The sequence below is a fragment of the Moschus berezovskii genome, chromosome 25 (assembly GCF_049115385.1).
Source record: "Moschus berezovskii isolate FMDL1 chromosome 25, NW_MosBer_1.0, whole genome shotgun sequence".
In the NCBI taxonomy this organism is placed as follows: Eukaryota; Metazoa; Chordata; class Mammalia; order Artiodactyla; family Moschidae; genus Moschus; species Moschus berezovskii.
In genome coordinates, this window is record NC_142484.1 from 17,245,794 (window position 1) to 17,272,542 (window position 26,749).

A 26,749-nucleotide genomic window follows, 5' to 3' on the forward strand; every position below is an offset into this window, starting at 1 on the left:
TGAAGAGACTTGGCATGCAAGCATGCATGCAGCACTGTCCCTCCAGCTTCCATTCTTACTAACTGCCATCCACTGCAGGTGTTCTCATTGCCAAGACCATGGTTTCCCCTCATACTTGTCACTACCAAGTCTTTCTCTCTCTCCATCACCATTCTGAGTCTTTCTTATTCTTCCTTACATACGTGTAGGTGTTCCTTGGCACTTTTAGGAGTGTCATCTTTTGTTCTAGACCCTTCACCAATTGTTCTAGGCTGAGTCTTACTTGACTTTTCAGTTATTACCTTAATCTGCTTCCTCCAGGAAGTCTTACCTGCTGCCACTCACCTCGCCCATACGTTTCACTCTGTCACATCCCCTCACTGTAATTTCCTGTTTACTGGTTTGTGCACTTCAGAGGGTAAAGTTCATGTCTTGCTCACACTTTATTCTTAGCATCTAACATAATACTTGGCATAGACTGGTTGTGTGATACAGATTTGTTTCATGACCATCCATTGTCATAATCCATTTAGTAGTTTGTCATGGGACAGTGGCCTCCCTTCCCGAGCCATCCAGGCCACAGAAGATTCACGGTGCACAGCCTGAAATCAAGTAGGTCTCAGCTAGAACTCTTTCTTTTAAAAAAGTCTGTTTATTTATTTACTGGGGGGTGCAGGGTCTTCTTTCTGGCACATGGGATCTTCGATCTTTGTTGCAGCATGTGGGATCTAGTTCCCCAACCAGGGATCGAATCCGGACCCCAGGCAGAGAGGGCACAAAGTGTTAGCACTGGATCACCAGGGAATTCTGTCTCCATTATTTTACTAGCTGTGTGGCCTTTGGATGTTTACTTACTCTCTGAAAAACCTCAGTTTCTTCTTCTGTGAAATGGAGATAAAAAAGTGAATCTCACACAGCTATGAGGATTAAATGTGAAGATTAAATGTGACCATCTCTTCACCATGTTTAGTTCACCGATCAGCATGGAGCAGTGTGGGACCTACATTAGTTCCTTCCAGTAATCACTTGTGGGATGAATGACTGAGGACCCATCAGATGAGTTCTCTAAACTATGGCAGGGTCGGGGGAGGGTGGCTGGCATCTCCTGAACTCACCTCCATTCACCAGCAGCCAGGAGGAAGATGTTGACTTGAACTTGTTTTGGGTGGTGCCCTTTTTCAAGCATGGAGGTGGGGCTTTGCTGCCCAGATTTCTGACCTGTTGATAACCTGCTTCTTTCTCCTCAACTGAGAAGGTTTCATAATGAATTGGAACTGGCTCTGTGGTTCTCTTGAGTAAAAATGTCATTCTCATACTCTATGAAATAGGTATTAAGTCAGTTTGTGAAATAGCCAACAAAAAGGCAGGTGTCTAGGTAACAAGTGTCATGATGCTCCCAGGAGTCTCTGTGAGCAAAGATGTTTGTGGTTCATGGTAGGTTTGATGCATTATCTCCCTCTCGTTCTTAAAAATAGGGTCCCCTGGCACCACTGAGGACAGTTAAGGAGGAAATATATCTTAAAAATAGACTTTCCTGTATAAAATAATAAATGAACCCTCCCTGACAACAAGGAACCTGGTGTGGGGGCAGGAGGCACTCCACTAAAAATAAAGCCTATCACGAAACTCAAGGAGATGCTGTATGTGGTTGTTTGTCAAAGCTGCAGGCTGACTCACCATACAGCCACATGGTGATGGCCCAGGTCTAGAACCCAATATCGTCTTGTATCCATAACTCGCCACCTACCCCTGCCCTCCATCTTCCCTCTATAGGACACTCATCATTTTCCTTCAGTGCCTCTTTGAAAACCATGCCTCACCTTCTGGGGTCTTTCCTTAGCAGAGAAAATCTCAACTTTGACACTTGAGTTCAAGTTCTCCTCTTGTTCCCACCACTTTAGCAGGGCCTGGACCAAACCACCCACTGCCTGTCTACAAAGATCCTATTGGTACCACCCACTGCCTTCTTACAAGGACTTTCTGGTTTAGACAAACCATGCACATACTGCTCCAAAAAGGACAGGGCCAGGTCACTTAGAGTCCTCCTTTATACCACTTAATGACAAAATTTCCCCACCCAGACCCCGTTTCTAAAACTCTGATACTTGAAACTGAATTTTGAGAAAGACTCTAGAGACATATGAAAAAATGGGGATGGATTTCGAGAACACACAGCTCATTTAGAAAATGTGCTTCAAGTTGATTCTCTTGTAAAGAATTTTTGAAGACCTGTTTATCCTTGGGGTTCAAAAGAAAACCTTAATGTAGTTGCTGCAAAAGCTTTCAGTGTTAAAATATAATGTCAGCAAAATGGTTTTTGCTGACTGGAAGCTCAGTTGAGTGTTCTTGCTGAATATTTTCCTCAATCTTGGTCCCGAACTCAAATGGCAGAACTGCCATTGCTCTGTTTATATTCATGTGGCTCTCACAAGAGCTGCTTGGTAACAGAAGCCAAGGATGTGAGCCTTTGATATACAGTAATTTGGAGCTTCTTGGGTGGTGCTAGTGGTAAAGAACCTGCCTACAAATCCAGTATTCTAGCCTGGAGAATCCCCATGGACAGAGGAGCCTGGTGGGCTACAGTCCATGGGGTGGCAAAAGTTGGACACGACTGAGTGACTAAGCACATAGCACACAAATGCAGGAGATGTAAGACACATGGGTTTGATCCCTGGATCAGGAAGCTCCCCTGGAGGAGGGCATGGCCACCCACTCCAGTATTCTTGCCTGAAGAATCCACGGACCAAGGAGCCTGGCGGGTTATAGTCCATAGGGTCACAAACAGTCGGACACGACTGAAACAACTTAGCACCCACACATATAGCAAGTCGGTGTGACCCTGTTCAGTCCCAAGATCTTATTCCATTCTCAGCACCTTTAACCCACTTGGAAGAAGAACAGCCCTGGAGTAAACTTTATCCAGTATTGTTTTCTTACACATACTATTTCATTCACTCCTCCTACCTTATGAGGAAGGTATTATTTTCCCCATCTTTTGTTTGAGTAAACTGAGGTTTGGATAAAAGAACAGGCCTGGGTCCCTGTTCGTAAGTGATGGAGCCAGGATTTGAATCCATCACTTCATGGGAAATAGATGGAAAAACAGTGGAAACAGTGTCAGACTTTATTTTTTTAGGCTCCAAAATCACTGTGGATGCTGATTGCAGCCATGAAATTAAAAGACGCCTTCTCCTTGGAAGGAAAGTTATGACCAACCTTGATAGTATATTAAAAAGCAGAGACATTACTTTGCCAACCAAGGTCCGTCTAGTCAAGGCTATGGTTTTTCCCGTGGTCATGTATGGATGTGAGAGTTGCACTGTGAAGAAAGCTGAGCGCTGAAGAATTGATGCTTTTGAACTGTGGTGCTGGAGAAGACTCTTGAGAGTCCCTTGGACTGCAAGGAGATCCAACCAGTCCATTCTAAAGGAGATCAATCCTGGGTGTTCATTGGAAAGACTGATGCTAAAGCTGAAACTCCAATACTTTGGCCACCTCATGCGACGAGTTGACTCACTGGAAAAGACTCTGATGCTGGGAGGGATTGGGGGCGGGAGGAGAAGGGGACGACGGAGAATGAGATGGCTGGATGGCATCACCGACTCTGTGGACATGAGTTTGAGTGAACTCCGGGAGTTGGTGATGGACAGGGAGGCCTGGCGTGCTGTGATTCATGGGGTTGCGGAGAGTCGGACACGACTGAGCGACTGAACTGAACTGAACTGAACTGATCCCCGATGCTGGGAAGGATTGGGGGCGGGAGGAGACGGGGACGACAGAGAATGAGATGGCTGGATGGCATCACCAGCTCGATGGACATGAGTTTGAGTGAACTTCGGGAGTTGATGATAGACAGGTAGGCCTGGCGTGCTGTGATTCATGGGGTCGCAAAGAGTCGGACACGACTGAGCGACTGAACTCACTCACTCATCCCTGGTTTCAAAGAACAGGGCCTTAAGCATTGCAAACCATGGTCTCCCACATACTATATTTGTCCTTCTTATGGATTTTACAAAAACTAATAAGAGAATTGAACAAGTGCCCAAATGGGAAAAATGAAAATTCTAATCTAGCTATCAATATCATTAAAACTTAGGCACGGAACTTCCCTGGTGGTCTAGTGGTTAAGGATCTGCCTTCCAATGCAGGGGATGCAGGTTCAAGTCCCTGGTCGGGGAACCAAGATCCCACAAGCTATGGGGCAACTGAGTCCACGTGGTGCAGCCAGAGAAGCCTGTGCACTGCAATGGAAAATCCCACGCGCCTCAGCTAAGACCTGACACAGCCAAATAAATACTTTAAAAAGAAAGAAAGAAAACTTATGCACATTGATTAACTAAAAAAGAGCAATTTTATTAGGTAAATACATTTTTTGTTTTTTTCTTTGGCATCTGTCACCTATTGGTTCTATGACACTGGAATGTCTTATAAGAATATCTTTCATGGTGTTTTTATAGAGTAAGGTAACATTAAAAAAAGAAAAAGACAAAAGCCAGGATTATATAAAGATGACCAAGACTCTGCCATGGATCTTTATTTGAAAATTTTAAAAATTCTTCAAATGGTTGAGGAAATGCATGAAAATAAATGTATACATAGTCCAAGTCAGAAACCTTTCCCATTCCTGTCTTTTTTTTTTTTTTTTGGATGGAGAAGGATAGTGATCAATATTTGGTTCTACATAGTGTATTGCACAGGGAATTCTACTCAATGCTCTGTGGTGACCTGAATGAAAAGGAAATCCAAAAGGGAAGGGAATATATGTATACATATGGTGGATTCATTTTGGTGTACAGTAGATGCTAATACAACATTGTAAAGCAACTATACTCCAATAAAAATGAGTTTAAAAAAGTCTTTTGTTATCTATGAATAATTCTTACTTATGGATGACAGTTACTGTTCCGTTAGGGAATCTTAATATATTTCCTTTTGTTTCCTGGCCACAGAGGCAGGGACCTCTCAACTCTTATGAAGATCCCCGAATGGCCTGTGGTTTCCAGTCGGCCTATCATCCACCAAGAGCTTGTTACCCGTTCTGGGAAGAGACAGCTACTCAGGAAGTGCCCACCGGCCTTGAACACTATGGCTCAGGTAGGAACGTAAATGGAGGCAGAGACTGAGGATGGAGTTGAAGGGCCGAGGCAACTGGATGCGGGCTGCATCCTGTATCATTTGCCATCACAAATGATGGGTTATGTGGGTACTGGATGTTCTTGTTCTATGGGAAGTCCCAGAACTTTTCAGTCATTTTGAATGATGTTATTCTCCAGTGACAGAAGACTAAACTCTAGAAAAGGGCCCACACGAGGTTTCTTTACGTCTTCATTTTGTATATAGTTCTCTCCACTGTGCCTGTCCGGAGTTTTAACCCCTAAAACCTGGCTGTTAACAGAGGACCTAGAAGGTTTTCATTATGAAGTGTGAACCAGATGGACAGAGGGTGCGTGAACTAGTCAGCCTTTGTCGTTGTTGTTTTAATTTTTACTGGAGTATGGTTGTTTTAGTGTTGTGTTAGTTTCTGTATGTGTGTGTGCATGCATGCTAAGTTGTTTCCAACTCTTTGTGACCCTGTGGACTGTAGCCCACCAGACTTCTCTGTCCTTGGGATTCTTTAGGCAAGAATACTCGAGTGGTTACCTGCCCTCCTCCAGGAGATCTTCCCAACCCAGGGATCCAGCTGCACTGGCAGGTGGATTCTTTACCACTAGTGCCACTGGGAAGTCCTATCCTACAGCAAAGTGAATCAGCCATATGTATACACATATCCCCTCTGTTTTGAATTTCCTTCCCATTTAGGTTACCACAGAGTACTAAGTAGAATTCCTTGAGTTAGAGAGTAGGTTCTTGTTAGTTACTTATTTCATGAAGTGAAGTGAAAGCGAAAGTTGCTCAGTCGTGTCCGACTCTTTATGACTCCGTGGAATTCTATACAGTCCATGGAATTCTGCCAGCCAGAGTACTGGAGTGGGTTCCCTTCTCCAGCAGATCTTCCCAACCCAGGAATTGAACCAGGATATCCTGCACTGGCAGAGAGTCGGATACGACTGAGCGACTGAACTGAACTGAACTGAATCCTGCATCGCAGGCGTTCTTCACCACCTGAGCTCCCAATTTCATACATAGTATTAACAGTGTATGTATATATATCGGTCCCAATCACCCAGTTTATCCCCCCTCCTTTCCCTCCTTGGTGTCCACACGTTTGTTCTCTATAGTCAGTCTTCTTACAGGATGTAATTTCTTTCATTTGTCTGCTCTTTCCATCATCCTCTTCCGTTCTGCCCTGCTCCGCCTTTGGCTTCTTTCTCCTCATCTGCTCCCTCTCCTCAGCTCTTCCTCACAGAAGCTTCTCTCCTCAGAATGCCTTTCACTCCTGACTTGCTCACCGTGCTGCCCTCTGGTGAACAGGAACCACTCTCCCAAGGAGCAGACAAGTTCAAAGTCCATTCCCCAGTTCTACTGTGCCAGAGTCATTGTGTTTCTCACCAATTCCATTGGTCCTTGCTAACCGGCTAACATTTTTTTTTTTTTTGGTTTATTTTTGATACAAAATGTAAAACCTTAATTTAGGGATCCTGAAATGATTGATTCTGACAGTAAGTTCAAATTTTCAAGAGATCAGGTTATGATAATATATCCAGATACTAAAAAGCCGCATTTGTTTTCTCCCAGGACGAATTCTTAGCATAAGAAATTTCATGATGCTTACATGTTGTGTGTGTATATTCAGAGCTCAGTCATGTCCAACTCTTTGCGACCCTTTGGACTGTAGCCCGTCAGGTGCCTTTGTCTGTGGGATTTTTCAGGCAAGAATATTGGAGTGGGTTTTGTGACTTCCTCCTCCAGGGGATCTTCCTAACCCACCTACGTCTCCTGTGTCTCCCATATTGCGGGCAGGTTCTTCATCCTCTGTTCTGATGAAGTGCATAGGTGAAAAACCATTAGAAACTAACTTAAATGCAACTTTTTTTGCTCCATATCTCTTTACCTGAGAATACTATATGGCAAGTTATTTTTATAATAGTGGAGAAATAAAGGAAATGTTTTTTTTGTTGCCTACACTGCATCTTTCACCTGAAATACACTGAGAGACACAGGGTGAGATGTGTAACACTTGATGGGGGCTGAGAAGGACGGAGTCACTCTGCAGTTGCCAGGTCCTCCTCCTGGGCATGAAGTTGACCCTGTGTTCCCTGTCTTGACTCAATAGCCCTTGATCTTGGAAGTGTTCTTTGGCACTACCTCGGATCTCAGACAGGATAGCATTTGTGTCATCACTTTCTGCTTGGCATCTCAATTCCCCCCAAGGATAAACTCAGAGGTCTCGGCTATTCCCCCATTTCATGACGCGGCACAGAGGATTTTATAGTTGTTCACAGGTTAGACTTAAGTACTTAAAGTTTTAAGAGATGAGAAAAAGTGATCCTTTAAACATCTAAACCAAAAAAAAAAAAAAAAGATTTTGTTTGTGTAAGCAAAAGATCAAAATGGTTTTGTCTATATTTGTATAATTCTTCAGTCCTATTCATGCCACTTTTGAAGTCTTATATCTCCCTATGAAACAGAGATTAAAGCTGCCTTGCCTTAACACTTTCAGCTCTGGATGGTGCTTCAGCGTGCTACCAGTTTACAGTTTATTACATTTACTTAATACATCTTCTTTCCAGTACTCTTGCCTGGAAAAATCTCATGGACAGAGGAGCCTGGAAGGCTACAGTCCATAGAGTCGCTGAAGGTCGCATATGACTGAGTGACTTCACTTTCACTTTTCACTTTCATGCATTGGAGAAGGAAATGGCAACCCACTCCAGTGTTCTTGCCTGGAGAATCCCAGGGATGGGGGAGCCTGGTGGGCTTCCGTCTATGGGGTCACACAGAGTCGGACACGACTGAAGTGACTTAGCAGCAGCAGCAGCAGCAATACATCTTCTTAGTAACTGAGGTCATCTCCACACTCACTTGCAGCTCTAAATCAGAATACCTCATTTTCATCAGAAAAAGACATGGCCCATCTCTTTTAGCTAAGAAGCACATAAATAAGTGAAGATGATCTTTCAATCTCCTCCTTGTCAAGTTTCTCAAAGGTAAGAGTTTTTACTTCAGGGCCAATGAGTCAATGTCTGTGAAGATTTTTAAGAACCTCAGGAGGAAGCTTCTTTATTTTATTTCTTTAAACTTTTTATTTTGTATTGGGGTTTAGCCAATTAAACCATGCTTTGATATTTCAGGTGACCAGTAAAGGGACTCAGCCATACATATACATATATCTTTCTCTCCCAAACTCCCCTCCTATTCAGGCTGCTGCTGCTGCTAAGTCACTTCAGTCGTGTCTGACTCTGTGCAACCCCATAGACGGCAGCTCACCAGGCTCCCCTGTCCCTGGGATTCTCCAGGCAAGAACACTGGAGTGGGTTGCCAGTTCCTTCTCCAATGTGTGAAAGTGAAAGTGAAGTCGCTCAGTCGTGTCCGACTAGCAGCGACCCCATGGACTGCAGCCCACCAGGCTTCTCTGTCCATGCGATTTTCTAGGCAAAAGTACTGGAGTGGCTTCCTATTCAGGCTGCCACATATTATTGAGCAGACTTATCTGTGCTATACTGTAGGTCTTTGTTGGCTATCCACTTTAAATACAACAGTGTGTACATGTCCATCCTAAACTCCCAACTTATCCCTTCCCCCATTCTTTCCCCCTGACAACTGTAAATTCCTTCTCTAAGTCTGTGAGTCTCTTTTGGAAGCTCATTTATCTCATTTCTTTTTAAATTCCACATGTAAGGGATGCCATATGATACTTCCTTCTCTGTCTGACTTCACTCAGTAGGACAATTTCTAGGTCCACCATGTTGTTGCTAATGACATGAATTCATTCTTTTTAATGGCTAAGGGTCATTAGAAAGGACACTGATGCTAGGAAAAGATTGTGGAACGGAGGAGAAGGGAGCAACAGAGGATGAAACGGTTGGATGGCATCATTGACTCAATGGACATGAGTTTGAACAAACTCTATAGTGACGGACAGGGAAGCCTTGAGTGCTGCAAACCAGGGGTCACAAAGACACAAAGAATTAGACACAAGTGATAAACCGAGCAACAAATGGCTGAGTAATACTCCGTTGTATATATGTACCACATCTTCTTTATCCATTCCTCTGTTGATGGACATTTAGGTTGCTTAGGGGGAAGTGGTTTTAAAAATGCTAGCACTGATAGTCGTGTAATAGAGTCTACTTTCCACAGTCTACTTCTTTAAGAAGGAAGCGGGAGTCACCTAGATTGGTGGCTCTTGGGTAGGATGGGAAGATAAGGGCTTATAATACCAGTCCTAAAATGACCTGGATTGTCACCAGCTGCAGCTCAGAAACTCTAGCCAGCTTCTATGAGCCAGTGGTGCTTTGGTGGCTAACGTGATATCTGTAGTTCCCTGTATCCTAGGCTTCTTCTGATGGAAATATCTGGCAAAACCCCTGAGCCTTCCCAGCCCCTCCTTTGCCTTCTGGGCCGTCTAGATAAAGGAAGGGGTTGCAGTGATTATTTCTGAGCAGTGGTCCAGCCCTCCTCAGTGATGGTGTCCTTTGGAAGGAGATCTTGGGGTTACAGGGAAGGGAGATGAAGACATGGAGCAATCGATGATTTCTCCAGCTGCAGCGCATTTCCTTGGAGATGTGTTGACTAAGAAAAAAGGAAAGAGAAAAATACTCTCCATTTTTTTTCGTCTTCTTTTATCCTATTTATAACTTCAGTTTCCTTCCCGTCCCCCTGGCCACTCCCCAGCCCTGCTTCCATCTCACATTTGTGCTCTGAGAAGGGAGGTAGGCTCTTCTTCCGTCAGGACTACACATCTGTTAGTGCCTGGGCTGCCCGGCAGGGGGGGCCATCGAGGACCGATGAGGGTCCTTCCTCTGAAAGTTGTTCCTGTTCCCCGAAGGGACTGAGGCCCAGAGGGAGAAGAGTGGAGGGAGGGCGGAGGGGGAGAGAATAAAGCTGAGAGAAAACGTGAGCGGGGGAGAGGTTATCAGGTGATGGGAACAGAATGCTCAGCAATCCAGACTAGTCACGAATTGGTTGGACAGAATAGCTGGTGAAAGGGGAAGAAAGAAGAGGTGTGTGGAAATAGAAAAGAAAAGTGGGTGTTAGTAGAGCGACAGAGGAACTCTAGGACAAGAGACTGAAAGATGAATGGGAAGGGAAAACGGGAGGGGCACAGACCATGAAAGAGAAAAAGAGATGAATCTAAGGACATTAACTCTACAGCTAAAAAGGGAAGCCACATTTGCATGCAATTGCCTGTGCAGCTGTACATCTCTTCATGACAATCTTGTAGTCATCATTTTCTTTCATTTCTACCTCCTCCTCCGGCTCGCCTCGTCCCCCTCCTTCCCATCAGCCTGAAGCCATTAGCGACAGCCAATGGGGACAGAGAGTGGGGTTCTGCATGAATGAATGGGCTCTTTCTATCTTAGCCTCTCCTCATCCCTCTGTCGGGGAGCCTGGTGAATCAATGGAGCCCCTTACACGAGACACGGCTGAAATGTCTGTTGCTGTTTATAGTCTGACTGGAGTGGAGCCCACTGGCTCTGCCTTCCCTCTGTTCCCTTCTTCTATGTTGTCCCCCCACCGCAGCCCTTTCTCTCAACCATCGTAGCAAGAAGCATTTTTGTAAATGTCAGTCTCTTGCTCCCCTTCTCTGAGAACTCATAACACTTCACTGCCTCTTACTGTCATGACCAGCTCCCATCCATGGCCCCACGGAAGGGATGGAGTAGAAATGGCGAACTATTTTTAGACACACAGAGTGAGCTCAGAGTGGTGCCCAGACCCAGCTGGAGTCATGCAATGCCTGTTTTCCACTGGGAACCAGAAAAGTGACATCAGAGACCCAACTGAGCACCCAGGCCACACGACTGCGGTCCCTCCCATCTGCTGATAGCTGTCCACGTTTGACTTGAACCTCATAGCTCTGATGACTGTGAATGATAATAGTGTGTATCAGAAACTATGACACGCTTTCAGACTGACATATTATCAAAGCATTTTTCATTTCAGGGATGGGTCTGTCTTGAATCAGCTAAACTTACACAGGTGTTCTTTGACCAAAGTTCACTTTTGCAAAATAGTTGTTTTGAGTTGGAAAGCATCTGCAGGTTGAGAACACAGTAAACCCAACTTACCCTCATGGGAACGGACCTATGGCCTCATTACCGTGGTCTTTGATTTGATAAGAGACAATGCTTTTCTTTTTCTTTTTGGATCATGCAGTTTGCAATATTTTTTGGTCCTGGGTCATAGTAAAAACCTCATCTGCCCGGTCTTATTTCTCATTCTTGAGGAGAGAGGTGAAGTCTCTGGTGAAGATTCCAACCTCTAGAACCGGATTGCTTGGATCTGCCCATCAGCCCTTCCTAACTGTGTTGCCTTAGACAACTTCTTTTATATTTCCACTTCCTCATCTAAACCAGTGTTTTCAAAGTGTTTCAGAGTCACCAGAGGGCTTGTTAAAACACAGGTTGTGGGGTTTCTATCCCCAGGGTTTCTGATTCAGTGAGTCTAGGGTAGGGCTCAAAATTTGCATTTCTCTCAAAGTCTCAGGTGGTGCTATGGCTATTGTCGGTCTGAAGACACTTTGGGAACCACCAAGTTAATATATGACAAGTGCAAAGCAGTGCCGTCACTAAGCAAGCACGATATGAATGTTTGCCACTGTAACTCTTTGTCCTGACGTGCCCAAGCATCCAGAAATGTCTGGGTACTGTTGAGTCAGAAAGTGACCCAGTGATGGGATGAACATTTCTGGTGGCCAGTGCCATGCCCTGGAAACTGAGAAGAGAGAAAGGGGAAGACTCATGTCTTGTCTCTTAGCAACTTTTATCCAAATGTGTATATGAGACTATATTTATGTGAAGTGAAGAAATAATCCCTAGATGAAATATCACATTTATGAGATAAAGGTTAACTATTAAGTGTGTGACTTTGAATTGTGCCACAGTATCTAAAATTTCTAAAATACATTTACTAGCAAAAGGGTTGAATAAAAGAGTGTCTTTCCCAAATAAACTTCGGAAGTTCAAGTGGGAGACTGTACTGAAAGTCTGAGTTCATGGTCTCTCCCGAGCCAGACGGCCAGGCGGCTGGGAGAGATCAAACCTGGACCAGTGTTTGGAAAGCGCTATCGACAACCAGGTGGGAAGTTTCAGCAGGAAAAACAGATGCCTCTGACTTGGCTTTTAAGTGTTGAGAACATTGAGGGAATGCCAGAGAGACTTGTTAAATGGAGATTCACCTTACTCTGAAATGTTTATTCTCCTAGCAGTCTTGTTCTTTCAGCTGATCATCTCAGATGGCCCTGTGGTTTAAAAAAATGATATTTTAAACTATATCTGTTGCACATATCTGTTCTTTCCTCATTCAGGGTATGTTTTCTTTTTTGAAAGGAGCTGTTCTAGGTTCTTTGTTCTTCAAAACAGTTCTGATCCTGTGTGTGGGGGTTTGCATGCATACATTTGTCTGGGATGTAGTAATATGGACCATTCCTCTCAGGGAAAATTTTGACCTCAGAATCCGACTTGGTAGTTGTGTCTGGAAGAGGGAGGCTGTAAGCCTTTCACGGAGGGGGCTACAGTTGGGGCCAAGCTGCCGGACAAACTGCTTCCAGGGGATAGCACTGCCAGAAGCTTGATGCAGGAAACCCTCTCCCCACCTGCATCCCATCTCTGAGAGGACCAAAAATGGCTGGGAGAGGCTTGGGGAAAGAGCAGCAGGTCTGCCTCCAGTTAAGAGCGCATTAGGAAGAGCATCCATATGCAAAATCTAGCCTACGCTCTGGCTCTATCACTTTGTTCTTCTGATCATGAAGTTTTTACCAATGCCTGAACCTCTTCTCCATAAGAGAAAGGTATTTCTCTGGCTATGGATTGAATTTGCTCCTATTTGCCAATGTTACCTTGTCCCATCCATCTTATTCACCCCCAACCCCATCACCTTGGTAGCTTTTCCAGCTTGTGCTGTTTCATATGCAGATTACCATCACTTTCAGTTTAAGTTTTTGAGTATAAACTGAAAGGTATTGAGTCCTAGCAAAGCGTTAGGCCAGCCGTCCCCAACCTTTTGGCACTAGGGACCAGTTTCATGAAAGACAACTTTTCCTTGGACTGGGGGTGGGGGATGGTTTCAGGATGATTGAAGTGCATTACACTTTTTTGTGTGCACTTTATTTCTATTAATACTACATCAGCTCCACCTCAGATCTTCAAGCATTAGATCCCAGCATTTGGGACCCCTGGGTTAGGGGGCTTGGTGGAAAAAGCAAGAATACACTTGGTATCTTATTCTCTAACCTTTAACAGGTCCGATCATTACACTCATTTCAAACAATCTTGTGCTATTACATTGAGTGCTATATTTCTACTCCAAGAGGTGTTATATGATCAACAGATGCTACCTTTTCCTTACACCACAATCTGAATGTGAATTTAAGTGACCCAAAGAAACCTGATGCCCGACCCTTAAGTCGAGTCTTGCCCACATTCATCCAGCCCCAGACTGGTTTTCTGACACCTGCCAGTTTTTCCTTCCCTTGTGTCCCAGTTTACAGAGAAATGAGAAGGCAGCCTGGCGAGGACCAGAAAGAGAAGCTACGGGCTAGAGTCCAGCAGCCCAGGGCAGGAAGGGCTGCAAAGACCTTCCTAGATGTAAAACACCCCTGCAGTTCCTCTGAAGGGAAGGGAACCGAGTGGGAGAAACCTGGGCCGGGGTTAGTGAATTACAACAGGGATGCGTGCGCTCTTTTGGCAGTCCTCCAGGGCCTCTTCTCAAAAATCCTAGGAAGTAACAGCATTGCACTGGGAGTCCCAGGGGGCTGGGGAGAAAAAAGTTCTCTTAACTTTTTCAAACCACAAATATTTGGTCCGAGTTGGGAAAAGGTCCCTGGGGCACGGAGTTCTTATTGGATTCAAGCTGTCTGACCCCTCTTCGGGAACTCGGTGGGGGGAGCAGGGGCTGGGGACCCCGGTGGAGGCCGTCTGGCGTCAGTCCTCCCCTCCCCACCCCGCCGCCCCGGGTGAATGAAGCGCTGGTGGGTGAGGGTGCGGGGGCTGCAGGCCTGCGCGGGAGGGATGCGCGGAGGCAGCCTGTTGTTCTCAGCGTCTGGCCGCCTGGAGACTTACTCTCTCCAGATGTTCGCTGTGTTTATAGCTGCTGAAGCAAGAGACCCAGCTCCTTCATTAATAAGTTTCTTTCCTGCGCTGTGGCCAGGGGTCTCAGCTCAAGGCTGCAGCTGGGAGAGGCGCGCTGGGGGGCAGGGACCAGGGGAGGCGCCCCTCCCCACCGCCCCCGCCTCCGCGTCCCTCACCCCCCCACCCCGCCTTCCTCCTCTGCAATCCTCCCAAAATACATGAGCACACAAAAAGAAAAACACCAGCAGATTTTTTATTTCAGAGAGTAAACACTTGGGCCGTGGGGGTCTGGAGGTTATGGGAAAAGAGGAAACCATCAGGCTAATCAGGCCGGCACACACTTCCCCTGCTGAAATAAAACAGAAATCATTGCTCCGCAGGCCGGTGGGTTAACCCCGGCGCTGCCAGTGAGCCGGGCGCACGCAGAATCCGCCCGAAAGGAGGCAGGGCGTCTGGACACGCTGCAAGACGCGGCTCCCGCGGAGGAAGCGGAGAGAAGAGGAGAGGAGCGCGGCCTCAGCCACTCCAGTCGATCGAGGGGGAAGCACGAGTGCCCCGAGCCCGGCTTGAGAAAGAGACCGTTGGAACAGAAGAGATTGTGGGCGTAGATTCAGTTTTGCAAGAGGCTGGAGGGAGTTCTAGATGGGTCGAGAGAAGATAGCGGGATGGATAAGGGGGCGAACACTCTGTGGAGTGCACGTGCGCACTGATTGGGCTGGGAAATGAACAAGGGAGTTGAGACTGGCCTGGACCCAGATTCTAGCCTCACCACCTACCAGCTAGCTCTACGATCCTGGCCACATCACTGACCCCTTCTGAGCCTCAGTGTCCTCATATGTGATAGAATAATGCCTGCTGCTACTGCTGCTGCTAAGTCACTTCAGTCGTGTCCGACTCTGTGTGACCCCATAGACGGCAGCCCACCAGGCTCCCCCTTCCCTGGGTGCCTACCTCCCAGAATTATGGTGAGGAACAGAAAATCGTATTGAAGGTAGACATGGGGCACACCAAAGCACGGCTGTCAATTCGTGATTTCATAGATGACTTCAGACTGACCAAGGCCTTCCTCCCTCGCGCTTTCCTTCCTTTCTTCCTTCCTCCCTCCCTCTATCCCTCCCCTCCCTCCTCCACCTATTAAATGCCTCCAGCTTCTATCTTCACTCACTTGCCCCCTAGGCTGGCTGTCTGGAGATCGTAAATATCTTATGGGCCAGAGGTCATAGGTCAAACGTGAGACCTAATTGCACTCTGAGAGAAATTACCTTCCCACTGATGTAGAGGGCAACCTTTGGCTCTCTCTCAGGCTGCCCGTGTAACAGGCCCATCCGCTCTGGTTCGGTCTCTGCCCCGCCTACAGTGGCCCAGTGAGCTGACCGATCCCTCCACCCCTATCACTGTGAGAATGAGGAGTGGCGGGTGCCTTCCCCACTGGCTTCCCCAACAGCCCCAGTTAGAGTCATTCACCACCTTTTTGACTCTTTTGGACTTTCTTGCAGATCTTTAGGATTTGTGTTCATCCTTGGAGGTGACATTAAAAAAACAAAATTCAAAACTCCCAATGCCTGAGGTTGTCCTACAGGTCTTTCCTGTACCTCCTCAGACTTGCTAAACTGAATATTGAGAAACAGAGGCAGTGATTTTCAATATCTACAGAACCAGGTTCTAGTTGCCTTTGCAGCTATTGCGTGATTTTTTTACGTGCTTCATACATGCTTTTTTAAAAAATCAATCCTGACAACTTATGCTGAGTCTTAGGCCTGCAGAGTCTCATAGAGCAAGGGTGCTTGATGCAGATGACTCAGAAACACCGGGTCCCTCTGAAGTTGTGTGCAAGGGTGTTTCTAAGGGTCTGTAGCTTTCCTTGGATTCTCAAAAGTAATCTGACCTCCCCAGGGAGGTTAAGAACAGCCAAGGGAAAAGGTACCTTTGTAGCCCCAGCAGCACTTACCCTGTTGTACTTGGCGAGTGTGCCAAGCAAACTTTGTTGAACTCACTTGAATTCCCTGCTAAAGCTTCCTTCCTATAAACCCCTTCTCACCACTCTGGTCATTCCCAAGAGATTGTCTTTAAATCTGGAAATGGTTTCTATCCTATGGTCTTGGAAACGTTGGGCATGGATGCTACACCTGAATTCCAGGCACTTCTCTCCTGTTGCCTTTTAAACACTACCCTTTTACTGCATGCTCCTTAGAGTGATCTCTCCGAGTACCCATGAAGGGACCTGTGGTCTCTACTGGGAGCTGCAGGTGGGATGAGGCAGAGCCCTTAGGATGACTCCGTAGGGGCGACACACTGTGATCTGTTTCTCCAGGACTAGCCAGTGCATGGGAGATTTTCCCAGCATCGCTGTCTCAGGCAGTGGGGAAAAATGAGCTGGAGGAACGGGGCCTCTGAAAGGGGGTGGTAATCCTGACCCAACCCCCCGTCCCACAGCAGACACAGAAACTAGGATGGCACGTAGAGGGCCTTCACTCCTCAGTCACTGCCCCCGATCCTGGCTGCCCTTTGGCACTTCTCCCTAATTTGTTCTTTGCCTTCTGGTGGAACCACTGGCTACTACAGCCGCTACTTTGCCTTCTGGTGGAACCATTGTCTAACTCAGACAAGTGGAGACCACTTTCAGGGTCTCAGATTGCACCACCCTGGTCACCAACTTGGAGTGGCCGAGACAGCTCGCGTTTTCTTGTTGATCAGCCCACATGGACATTTTTCACCAAGCAGGACCGACAGACAGCCTGCATCCCGCTGATAGACTGAACATTGGGTTTTATAATGAAAGTAGCTGAACTGCCTGTATCCTGTTCCTGGTCTGTTGAGACAAGACTGGAAATAATAGAAAAGTTGTTGTGAAATAGACATTTCATCAGTATTATGTGCTTTGAACAATTAAAATACCTGAACAGCAAAATCAACCTACCATGATGCAGTTTGGTTGACATTTAATGATATTTTTGTGTTGTTTTGTTTTCAACATGGTCCAGATCCCTCAGACTTTTCAATGAGATATCTATGCTTATCTCTCTTCCTTGTGGCTTTTCTTCTGATCAATTAAAAAATTTAGAATGAAAAGTAAAAATAGTTCCTGTCTCGTTCTGCTTCAATTTTAAATAATCTTATTGGAGGAAGTCCAACAATGACAAACCTAGACAGTGTATTAAAAAGCAGAGACATTACTTTGCCTACAAAGGTCTGTATAGTCAAAGCTATGGTTGTACGGTCCGTGTGAAAATTGGGCCATAAAGAAGGCTGAGAGCCAAAGAGTTGATGCTTTTGAACTGTGGTGTTGGAGAAGACTCTTGAGAGTCCCTTGCACTGTAAGGAGAACAAACCAGTCAATCCTAAAGGAAATCAATCCTGAGTATTCATTGAAAGGACTGATGCTGAAGCCGAAGCTCCTATACTTTGGCCACCTGTTGTGAAGAGCCGACTCATTGGAAAAGACCCTGATGCTGGGAAAGGTTGAAGGCAGGAGGAGAAGAGGACGACAGAGGATGAGATGGTTGGATGGCATCACCGACTCGATGGGCATGAGTTTGAGCAAGCTCCGGGAGATGTTGAAGGACAGGGAGGCCTGGCATGCTGCAGTCCATGGTCTCTCAAAGAGTCGGACTTGACTGAGGGACTGAACAACAACAGGAAGTCCAGGAAAAGACCTGCCTTCTTTTTAGACCAATTTGAGAGGTAGAATAATTGCCATTCATTAAATACTTTTCTGTCTGCTAAGGATCACACATGTGTGGTCTTGTTGACTCTTAGAATATTCTTTAGAAGGGCAATATTATTCCCATTTTACAGATGAGATGACTGAGGCTCAGAGAGGTCAAGTCACTTCCCTCAATAAGTCTAACTGTGCTTCTGGGAGGTGGGGAGAGGGTCAGTTAAACTGAGAACTTCCTCCAAAGCCCATGCTTTTAACCATAATACAAACTTTCCTGCCCAATTTTTAAAAAATTACAGATATTTATCTATTTATGTCTCTGCTGGGTTTTCGTGGCTGTGTGGGCTTTCTCTAGTGGCAGTTAGTGAAGGCTACTCTCTAGTGCTGATGGGCAGGTGTCTCATTGCAATGGCTTCTCTTGTGGAGCACAGGCTCTCTGTGCTCAGGCTTCAGTAGTTGTGGCACATGGGCAAAGTTGCTCCACAGCATGTGGGATCTTCCCAGACCAGGGATCAAATCCGTGTCTCCTGGATTGGCTTCCCTGGTGGCTAAGGTGGTAAAGAATCTCCCTGCAATATGAGAGACCCAGGTTTGATCTTCTGGTTGGGAAGATCCCCTGGAGAAGGAAATGGAAACCCACTCCAGTATTCTTGCCTGGAGAAACCCACGGACAGAGGAGTCTGGTGGGATATAGTCCATGGGGTCCGAAAAGAGTCGGACACAACTGCGCGAACACTCACTCCTGGATTGGCAGGTGGATTATGGAAGGTGGAGTCTTAACCACTAGACCACCAGGCAAGTCCTGGTGGCTGATGTCCACCCTGTAGAATGAGATAATATATGCTTTCTTAGTTTCCCCACAAACTGGAAACTCCTAAAAACCTTGCTGGAGGAAACAGGTGTCTGCGGTCGACATTTTGGACTCTTCTCTCTGGTTTCTTTTGGTCCAGCAGTGGTTCCTCGAGGGCATGGAAGGGCAAGGCCATTTGTAAAGCTGCCTTGGAGGATGGTGTCTTTCGCTGGCATTCACTTAGGCTCTGTCACCAAAGTTTGGCCCTCCCTGTGCCCCTTCCCGCTTCTTCACCAACCCGAGTCGCTGAACCCGAAAGGTTTATCCCCTTGAAGCTCTCGCAGTGTGGGCAGCACGTGCTGAAGTTTACACAGACTCTCCGGCCGCTGAATAGAGGGACTAATTGTGGGGAGGCTGCTTTTCAGCACACAGGATGGGCTGTTCTCTGTGGGTTTTACTATCAAAAGGCTTTTAAAAGTGCAGCGGAGCCATTGTTGAGTATTTCACAATGAATTAAATAACATTTCTCTCCTCGCAGCTGTTCCGTGTGAGTGAGCGAAGAGTGCTTTTTTTTTTCCTGGCAGAAGACGTCTGCTGTATAAACCTCAGCACCGGGGTAATGAGATTGTTTGTGTGTGGATTCTTTAAGCAAAGCGTTTCTTTATTTTAAACTCAATGTGATGTGGGACTGCTGCTGAGGAGCTGAGAGGGAGAGCTTGGGAGAAGAATGGGATTGAAATGTCTCCAAGCAGGACTGGGAAAGGCAGGGGTGAGGGGCCCTGGGACCAGGCCTCCAACCTCCGTACATTCATCCACATTTCCCCAGGGCCACCTCATCTCCCAGCCCTACTTGCTGGGCTCTGGAGGAGGGAAATTCCGTCTAGTTTTTTTAGTAACAATTAATCACTTTTCCATCTGCCCTTTCAAAATTCCTTCCTGATCTTACAAGTTTTTAGTGGCATGGAAGGAACCTTGTTTTGCCCTCTACCTATTTTTGTATTAAGGAGGATTTATAAGCTTTAAGTTGTAAAAGACACAAAGAAAGCAGCTTTCTTGTAACACTGACGGCGGGTTCCACAATTAGGACATATTTGACCTTACCGTTGCTAGAACATAAAGTGCTCCATGGGGTATCTACTCATCTCCCCTTGCTTGAATAACATTTCCTGCCAAATGGCCTCTTCATTGCCTTCTATAGACATCAGGCTTCAGGTAATCAGTGAGTTGCAACTAGGTATAAAATTGATTAAGATTAAATACTAGTGTAGCCTTAACTCTTCTTAAAGTATCACTGAGGAGTTACCAGCTGTTCTTTAGATCCACTGAAGATCAAGAAAAAAACAGGACAAAAATAAGAAAAGGAGGGATTTAGATTAGTCATGGTGAAATTTAACTCTGAAATCCATTATTAAAGGACTTTGCAAATTGCTTCTCCCTTCAAATACATTTCAAGATATTTCAGAAGTAGTCTAAGTAATTTTTGTTTCTTATTATACTTCTGCTTCGATCACAGAAGACAAAAATTTTAAGCCTTTTAAGAGAATTTCAAGGGAATGTTTAAGGACACTGTCCAAATGGAAAGAGCGGGTTGGATAGAAAAAAAATCTATTGACTTCAAGACTAATCTTTTGCTTCTGCTTCAGCTGGTGAAGCAAAAATTGGACTCAGGCTAGACGTGCTAGCATGGCAACCCACTCCAGTGTTCTTGCCTGGAGAATTCCATGGACTGAGGAGCCTGGTGGGCTACAGTCCATGGGGTTGCAAAGAGTCGGACACGACTGAGTGAGTGACTCACTGCTACTACTAGGCGTGCTGGCATGAGAACCCCGGAAGAACTGGGGGCAAAGGATAGAAAGTTTGAAATGTGATTCTGAAATTCTCCCGTTTCGATCACTTACTCTCTTCATTTCTCCAGTTTCCCAGTGTCTATGATAGAATGGGCAGATGAAAGTTAATCATTCTTTCCTCCCTGTAACAGATGGAAAGACCTGCTGGAAAGGCAAGAGAGAATCCATGCTGTTTTAGTTGCTTTGAGAAGCCGGATCTTTTGTGTACTCTGCCATGTGTACATACACCAGGCTTTGTTTACTTTTTTGTAATAATCACCATAAAAATAATACATCTCTTTAAAGAAAATGTGTCTATTGAGGAGTGGGTGGAAAGGAGGTTCAACAGGGAGGGGATACACACACACCACACACACATACATATACCTATCTATATCTTGATTCTTTGTTGTACAGCAGAAAGCAACACAATATTGTAAAGTGGTTGCTGCTGCTGCTGCTGCTAAGTCGCTTCAGTCGTGTCCGACTCTGTGCAGCCCCATAGACGGCAGCCGACCAGGCTCCGTCGTCCCTGGGATTCTCCAGGCAAGAACACTGGAGTGGGTTGCCATTTCCTTCTCCACACTCCAATAAAAGAAAGAAAATGTGTAAATTAAAGAATAGTAAGAATGGTGGGGTTGCAGGGGGAAGCAGTTTAGTCTTATCACTAATGGTTAACATGTTGAAGTCCCTTCTGTATATTTTTCTGTGAAGACCTCCCCTGGATATCTCAGGGACATCTCAGTACCCTTGAGCGCATCACTTGCTCCCCAGCCTCTGTAGGAAACCTATCTTTACCCTCTATCCAATGTCCCCGGGCTGGAAAGCAGGGAGTTTCTTATTCACTCCCTGCTTTGTGCCTTAACCCCTGTGTTGGTCAAGGCTCTTTTTGTTTGCAAGTGGCAGAAACCTGGCTCAACTGGCTTAATTTTAGCAGGGGATTCATTGAGTTATAAAACTGAGAAGTCCGGTTGTAGAGCCAGCCTGTGGAACTCTAAGAAATCGAGTAATCTTGTCAATTCATCCCCTTTCTCCTCTCTCTCTCCTCCTTCTGACCCCCGTCTTCTTCTCTCCTCCCCCCACCCTCCCAAGGGATCTTGTACTGGCAGAAGAGGAGGAACCTCTCAAGAGATGACCATTTATCCCTCAGATTTAGCTTAGTCACAGGTCTGTCCACTTTATTTTCTAAACATTTCCTGTATTTATCCCATCTTCTCTTACGATTACTGTCAGTGTCTTCAGGCCCCAGAGTTGAGTCCCTGTATTGTAGAGACCATCATAAGTACATTGCAGTCCCTAATTTGTCTTCCCTTTTCGTGATGGGACCGGATGCCATGATCTTCGTTTTTTGAATGTTGAGTTTTAAGCCAGCTTTTTCACTCTCCTCTTTCACCTTCATCAAGAGGCTCTTTAGTTCTTCGCTTTCTGCCATTAGAGTGGTAAAATCTGCATATCTGAGGTTGCTGATATTTCTTTTGGTAATCTTGATTCCAGCTTGTGCTTCATCCAGCCTGGCATTTGGCATGGTGTATTCTATGGGGTCGCGGAGAGTCGGACACGACTGAGCGACTGAACTGAACTGAACTGATTCTGCATATAAGTTAAATAAGCAGGGTGACAATATATAGCCTTGACATACTCCTTTCCTAATTTGAAACCAGTCTATTGTTCTATGTCTGCTTCTAACTGTTGCTTCTTGACCTGCATACAGGCTTCTTAGGAGGCTGGCAAGGTGGTCTGCCATTCCCATCTCTTTAAAAATTGCACTGGTTAAGGTTTCAGTTTACCTTGGTTGTGCATGCTCAACCATGTCCTATTTGTTGCAACCACCTGGACTGTAGCCCTCCATGCTCCTCTGTCCATGGGATTTCCCAGGCAAGAATGCTGGAATAGGTTGCCATTTCTTCCTCCAGGGGATCTTCCCGACCCAGGGATCGAACCTGTGTCTCCTGAATCTTTTGCATTGGCAGGTAGATTCTTTACCACTGCACCACCTGGGAAGCTGTACCTTGGTTAGAGCTCTTTTGACCTGTCCTTCATCTATCAGCAGGTACATATTGAGCTCTTATTCTGCACAAGGTATGGGGGCCACAAAGTAGAGTGACATCCTTTTTCTCAGGAAGCATCAGTAGAACCTTGGTGGGGAGCTAAGGAGGACATGACTACGCCTGGACAGTTGGGTGAGCCCTGGAGAGTAGGGATGATAAAGACAGTATTTCTGCTTTAGACCTGGTAAGGAGTGATAAACACAGCAGGGCTCCCCATGTCCTTTTTCAAAACTGTGTGGAAAGGAAGGTGCGCAGGGGGAGTTGGTCTTGAGTTTCATTCATTTGTCCAAACTTGGTCAGCAGAACAGGACAGGGAGCTTGATTTGAAAAGAGGTTGTTTTACTGATGTTTAGAACAGTGGCCATTCCTGCTCTGCTTTATGTATCCTGGTTCCTCGTTCATTTTTCCTCCATTCCACCGTGTTGATATTCACCTCCCTGGCCCAGATCTGCCTGTCTCAGGGTGAGTTTACACACCACCCGGGCTTCCAACCTGAGTGAGACGTCCCATCCCTGGGGTCTGCGGCTCCTCACTTCATTAGCGTTGCCAGTGTTTATAAAGCCAGGAGATAATATTTTTAGGTTCCATTCGGAGTTTCCCGGGCAGCCTCTCTTTAAGCCACTTAGAAAGTTTAGAAAAGAAGGTCACAGAAATGTTAGATGTTTTTCCACTGAACTTTGGTTAAGCAAAGGGTCTTGGGATGATGTTCACAGACTCTTCTGGGCAACTGTGAAGACTGAAAATTCTTTTTCTCTTTTGTTTGTTTTGCTTCACCTCTGGAAAAGCAGTGTTGTTTTTTTTTTTTTAATTGAAATAAGCTTTATTGAGATATAATTCATATATGGTATAATTCACCCATTTAGAGTGTACAATTTAAACAGTTTTAAAGATAGTCACAGTATCGTGCAACCATTGCCATGATTTAATTCTAGAACATTTTTGTCCCTCCTGAAAGGAATGTCATCCTCATTAACAGTCAAAACTAGTCTTCTTCCCCCTCCCCCACACCCAGCCCCATGCCCTAGTAGCCACTAGCCTAATTTTGTCTTTATACATTTGCCCTTTCTGGACTTCTCTTATAAACAGAGTCATACAACATGGGGGCTTGTGTGACTGATTCTTTCACTATTTTCAAGGTTCATTCATGTTGTAGCATGTATCGGTAACGCATCCTTTTTAAATCGCAGAATACTGTTCTGTTATATGGATATATCCCAACTTCTGTGTCCATCATTTGATGGATTTGTTTGCACTTTGTATCTGTTAGAAATAATCCTGCTATGAGCATTCATGTGTATGTTTTTGTGTGAACATGTTTTCATTTTTCTTGGGTTTATGCCTGGAAGTGGACTTGCTGGTCATATGGTAACTTGATGTTTAACTATTTGTGGAACTGACAGACCGATTTCCAAACTGGCTGCCCCATTTGACACTTCTGCCAGCAACGTACAAGTGTTCCAATCACTACATATCCTTACCTAGACTTGTTAGTGTCTGTCTTTTTGATAGATCTCATGCAACCCCATGAATCACAGCACACCAGACCTCCCTGTCCATCACCAAATCCCAGAGTTCACTCAAACTCATGTCCATCAAGTTGGTGATGCCATCCAGCCATCTCATTCTCTGTCATCCCCTTCTCCTCCTGCCCCCAACCTTTCCAGCATCAGACTCTTTTCCAGTGAGTCAACTCGTCGCATGAGGTGGCCAAAGTATTGGAGTTTCAGCTTTAGCATCAGTCCTTCCAGTGAACACCCAGGACTGATCTCCTTTAGAATGGACTGGTTGGATCTCCTTGCAATCCAAGGGACTCTCAAGAGTCTTCTCCAGCACCACAGTTCAAAAGCATCAATTCTTCGGCGCTCAAGAGTCGGACACGACTGAGCGACTGAACTGAACTGAACTGATAGAGGTTATGAAGTAGTGTCTCATTGTGGTTTTAATTTGTGCTTCCTTAATGATTCATGATTAGGAACATTTGTTCATATGCTTATTGACCATTTGTATGTCTTCTTTGCAGAAATATCTGTTTGAATATTTACCCATTTAGTTCTTTCATCCATTTTAGTTTCATATGTGTGTGTGTGTGTTCAGTCCCTCAGTCGTGTCTGACTCTTTGCAACCCCGTGGACTGTGGCTCACCAGGCTCCTCTGTCCGTGGAATTCTCCAGGCAAGAATACTGGAGTGGGTTGCCATTTCCTTCTCCAGGGGATCTTCCAGATCCAGGGACGGAACCACCATCTCTTGCGTCTCCTGCATTGGCACGCAGATTCCTTACCGCTGTACCGTGTGTGTTTGTGTGTGTGTGATTTGGAACTAAATATTTTCTCTGCTAATATGAGTTGCTGTTTTAGGTTCTTGATGTTATATTATGCAGCATAAAAGTTTTTAGTTTTGATTAGCCCAGTGTATCTCTTTTGTTTGTTTGTTTTTCTTTGTTGTTTGTGCTTTTGGTATCATATGTAAGAAATCATTGCCTAATGCAATGTAGTGGAGATTTATGCTTTCTTGTCAGAATCTTATAGCTGTATCTCTTAGGTTCACATTGAGGATTATTTTGAGTTAATTTTTGTGCATAGTGTGAATAAGGGATCCTATTTTTTTTCTTTTGCATATGTATATCTTATTGTCCCAGCATTATTTGTTAAAGAGACTTTTCTTTCTTTGTGTTGGCCCTTTTATAAATAGATATTTTTAAATACATAGGCCACTTATGTTTATGAACTATCTTCTTAATCTATGGCATAAATAATAACTTGTAGTAAGTGGTCATTCAACATTGTTCACTGCAATAAATGAGTATTTTTTGATTTCTAGTGAACTTAGTGGGTTGCAGATATCTGAGTTCTAAGTCTGGTTTGGAATGTGATTTTTTAAACCTGAAAAATGTCCCAAAATTATCATTTATTATTTATTTTGAGCCAGATACTGTTGAATATTTTACATATATTATCTTATTTAAATCTGACCAGAATATCCGGAGTTATTATTAGCTCCATTTCATAGACGAGAAAGCTGAACTTTATGTAGTTGAAGTAGCTTGCCAAGAGTTATACCATTAGTAAGTTACAGACTTCAGCTCAGGTCCACCTGATTCTGTAGCTTAGTATTAAACACTGTGCTGGGACTTGGGCAAGTTATGTGAAATAATAATAATCAGAAATAAAAACAGAAAGCAACCACTATGTGCAATTTGTGAAGAATGCAAAATCTGAAAGTCTAGTTATGTTAAATGATGATCAATCTTCACATCTCTAGGAACATAATACCTTCCTCTGACCTTCTCTATTACAATTAAACCAAGACAAACCAAATATTTAATTTTGAAGTTACTTCAGTGTATTTTAACTCCAAGAAGAAAAAAAATTCAGCTGACTCTTTTTTTTTTTAAATTCAGCTGACTCTTTAAGGAAAAAGTCATCATGATTTTATGCACTACTTGTATAAATCTCAACTTAATACAAGTGTGTTTGCCAAGAAATCCATATTTCTTTTTTCATCCCTTTGGTTTTATATTTGATAAGTTTCAAAAAAAGACACTAACAGTTGTCTGGAAAATAGCCCAAGCTTACAGAGTTGACTACATGAAAGACTTTTAATAAAATTAGTATGTTCAGTTTGGGTATCTTGAAGGAATAACCATTGTGAACCCAAGGGAAGTAAGAACGCCTGTAATACTGAAGGTGTCAACACACAGAAGACCTGAAATCACGCCCCCCATGTATTCTTCCCTATCCCTCTTCTCTTTCTTCCTTCTTTCAGGGCTCACTGCCTTTGGTGAAGAATTTGGGGTCTGTGGAACATTTCCCAGAATGTATTCTTGGTATGTTTGTAATGCCATGTTCTACTTGTCATGAAGTCTCTACTGGAACGTGTTATTATAAAATCTCGATGAACATATATAACTGGGGGGAGAAGTATCAGAAAGATGAGTTTTGTGACCAGCTGCTCTTATTGCTGCTCTGTCCGCACATTTTCCTGCAGCAGCTGCGAGGAGACTTCCTCCCCTTCCTCTTCATCCCTAATCCAGACCTGACTCCTCTGGTTTATCCTTGAGCTCCAGCAGATGCATCACTTGGGGCCCTACTGTGTCCTCCTCCCAAGGCGGCTTCACTTGGTTTTCTTTTGAGTGGAGCTAGGTAGGACCATGGGTCACAAAGAGTTGGACACCACTGAGCGACTATCACTTTCACTTTCACGGGTAGGAATTAATGCCTGAATCATCTTCTCTTTGCTGCCTTATGCCTTCCCTCCTTCACCCCATACTTTCTTGGTG

The 26,749-nt window shown here is 44.9% G+C and overlaps 1 protein-coding gene across 1 annotated transcript in view; it reads left to right on the forward strand.

Moving 5' to 3' along the window:
- ETS1 (ETS proto-oncogene 1, transcription factor) overlaps positions 1-26,749 on the forward strand; it is a 130,788-nt gene that overhangs the window by 11,775 nt on the left and 92,264 nt on the right. Inside the window, exon 2 of the mRNA XM_055415891.2 lies at positions 4,929-5,073. Within this exon, the coding sequence (XP_055271866.1) occupies positions 4,929-5,073 (145 nt within the window). The remainder of the gene's footprint in view (positions 1-4,928; positions 5,074-26,749) is intronic.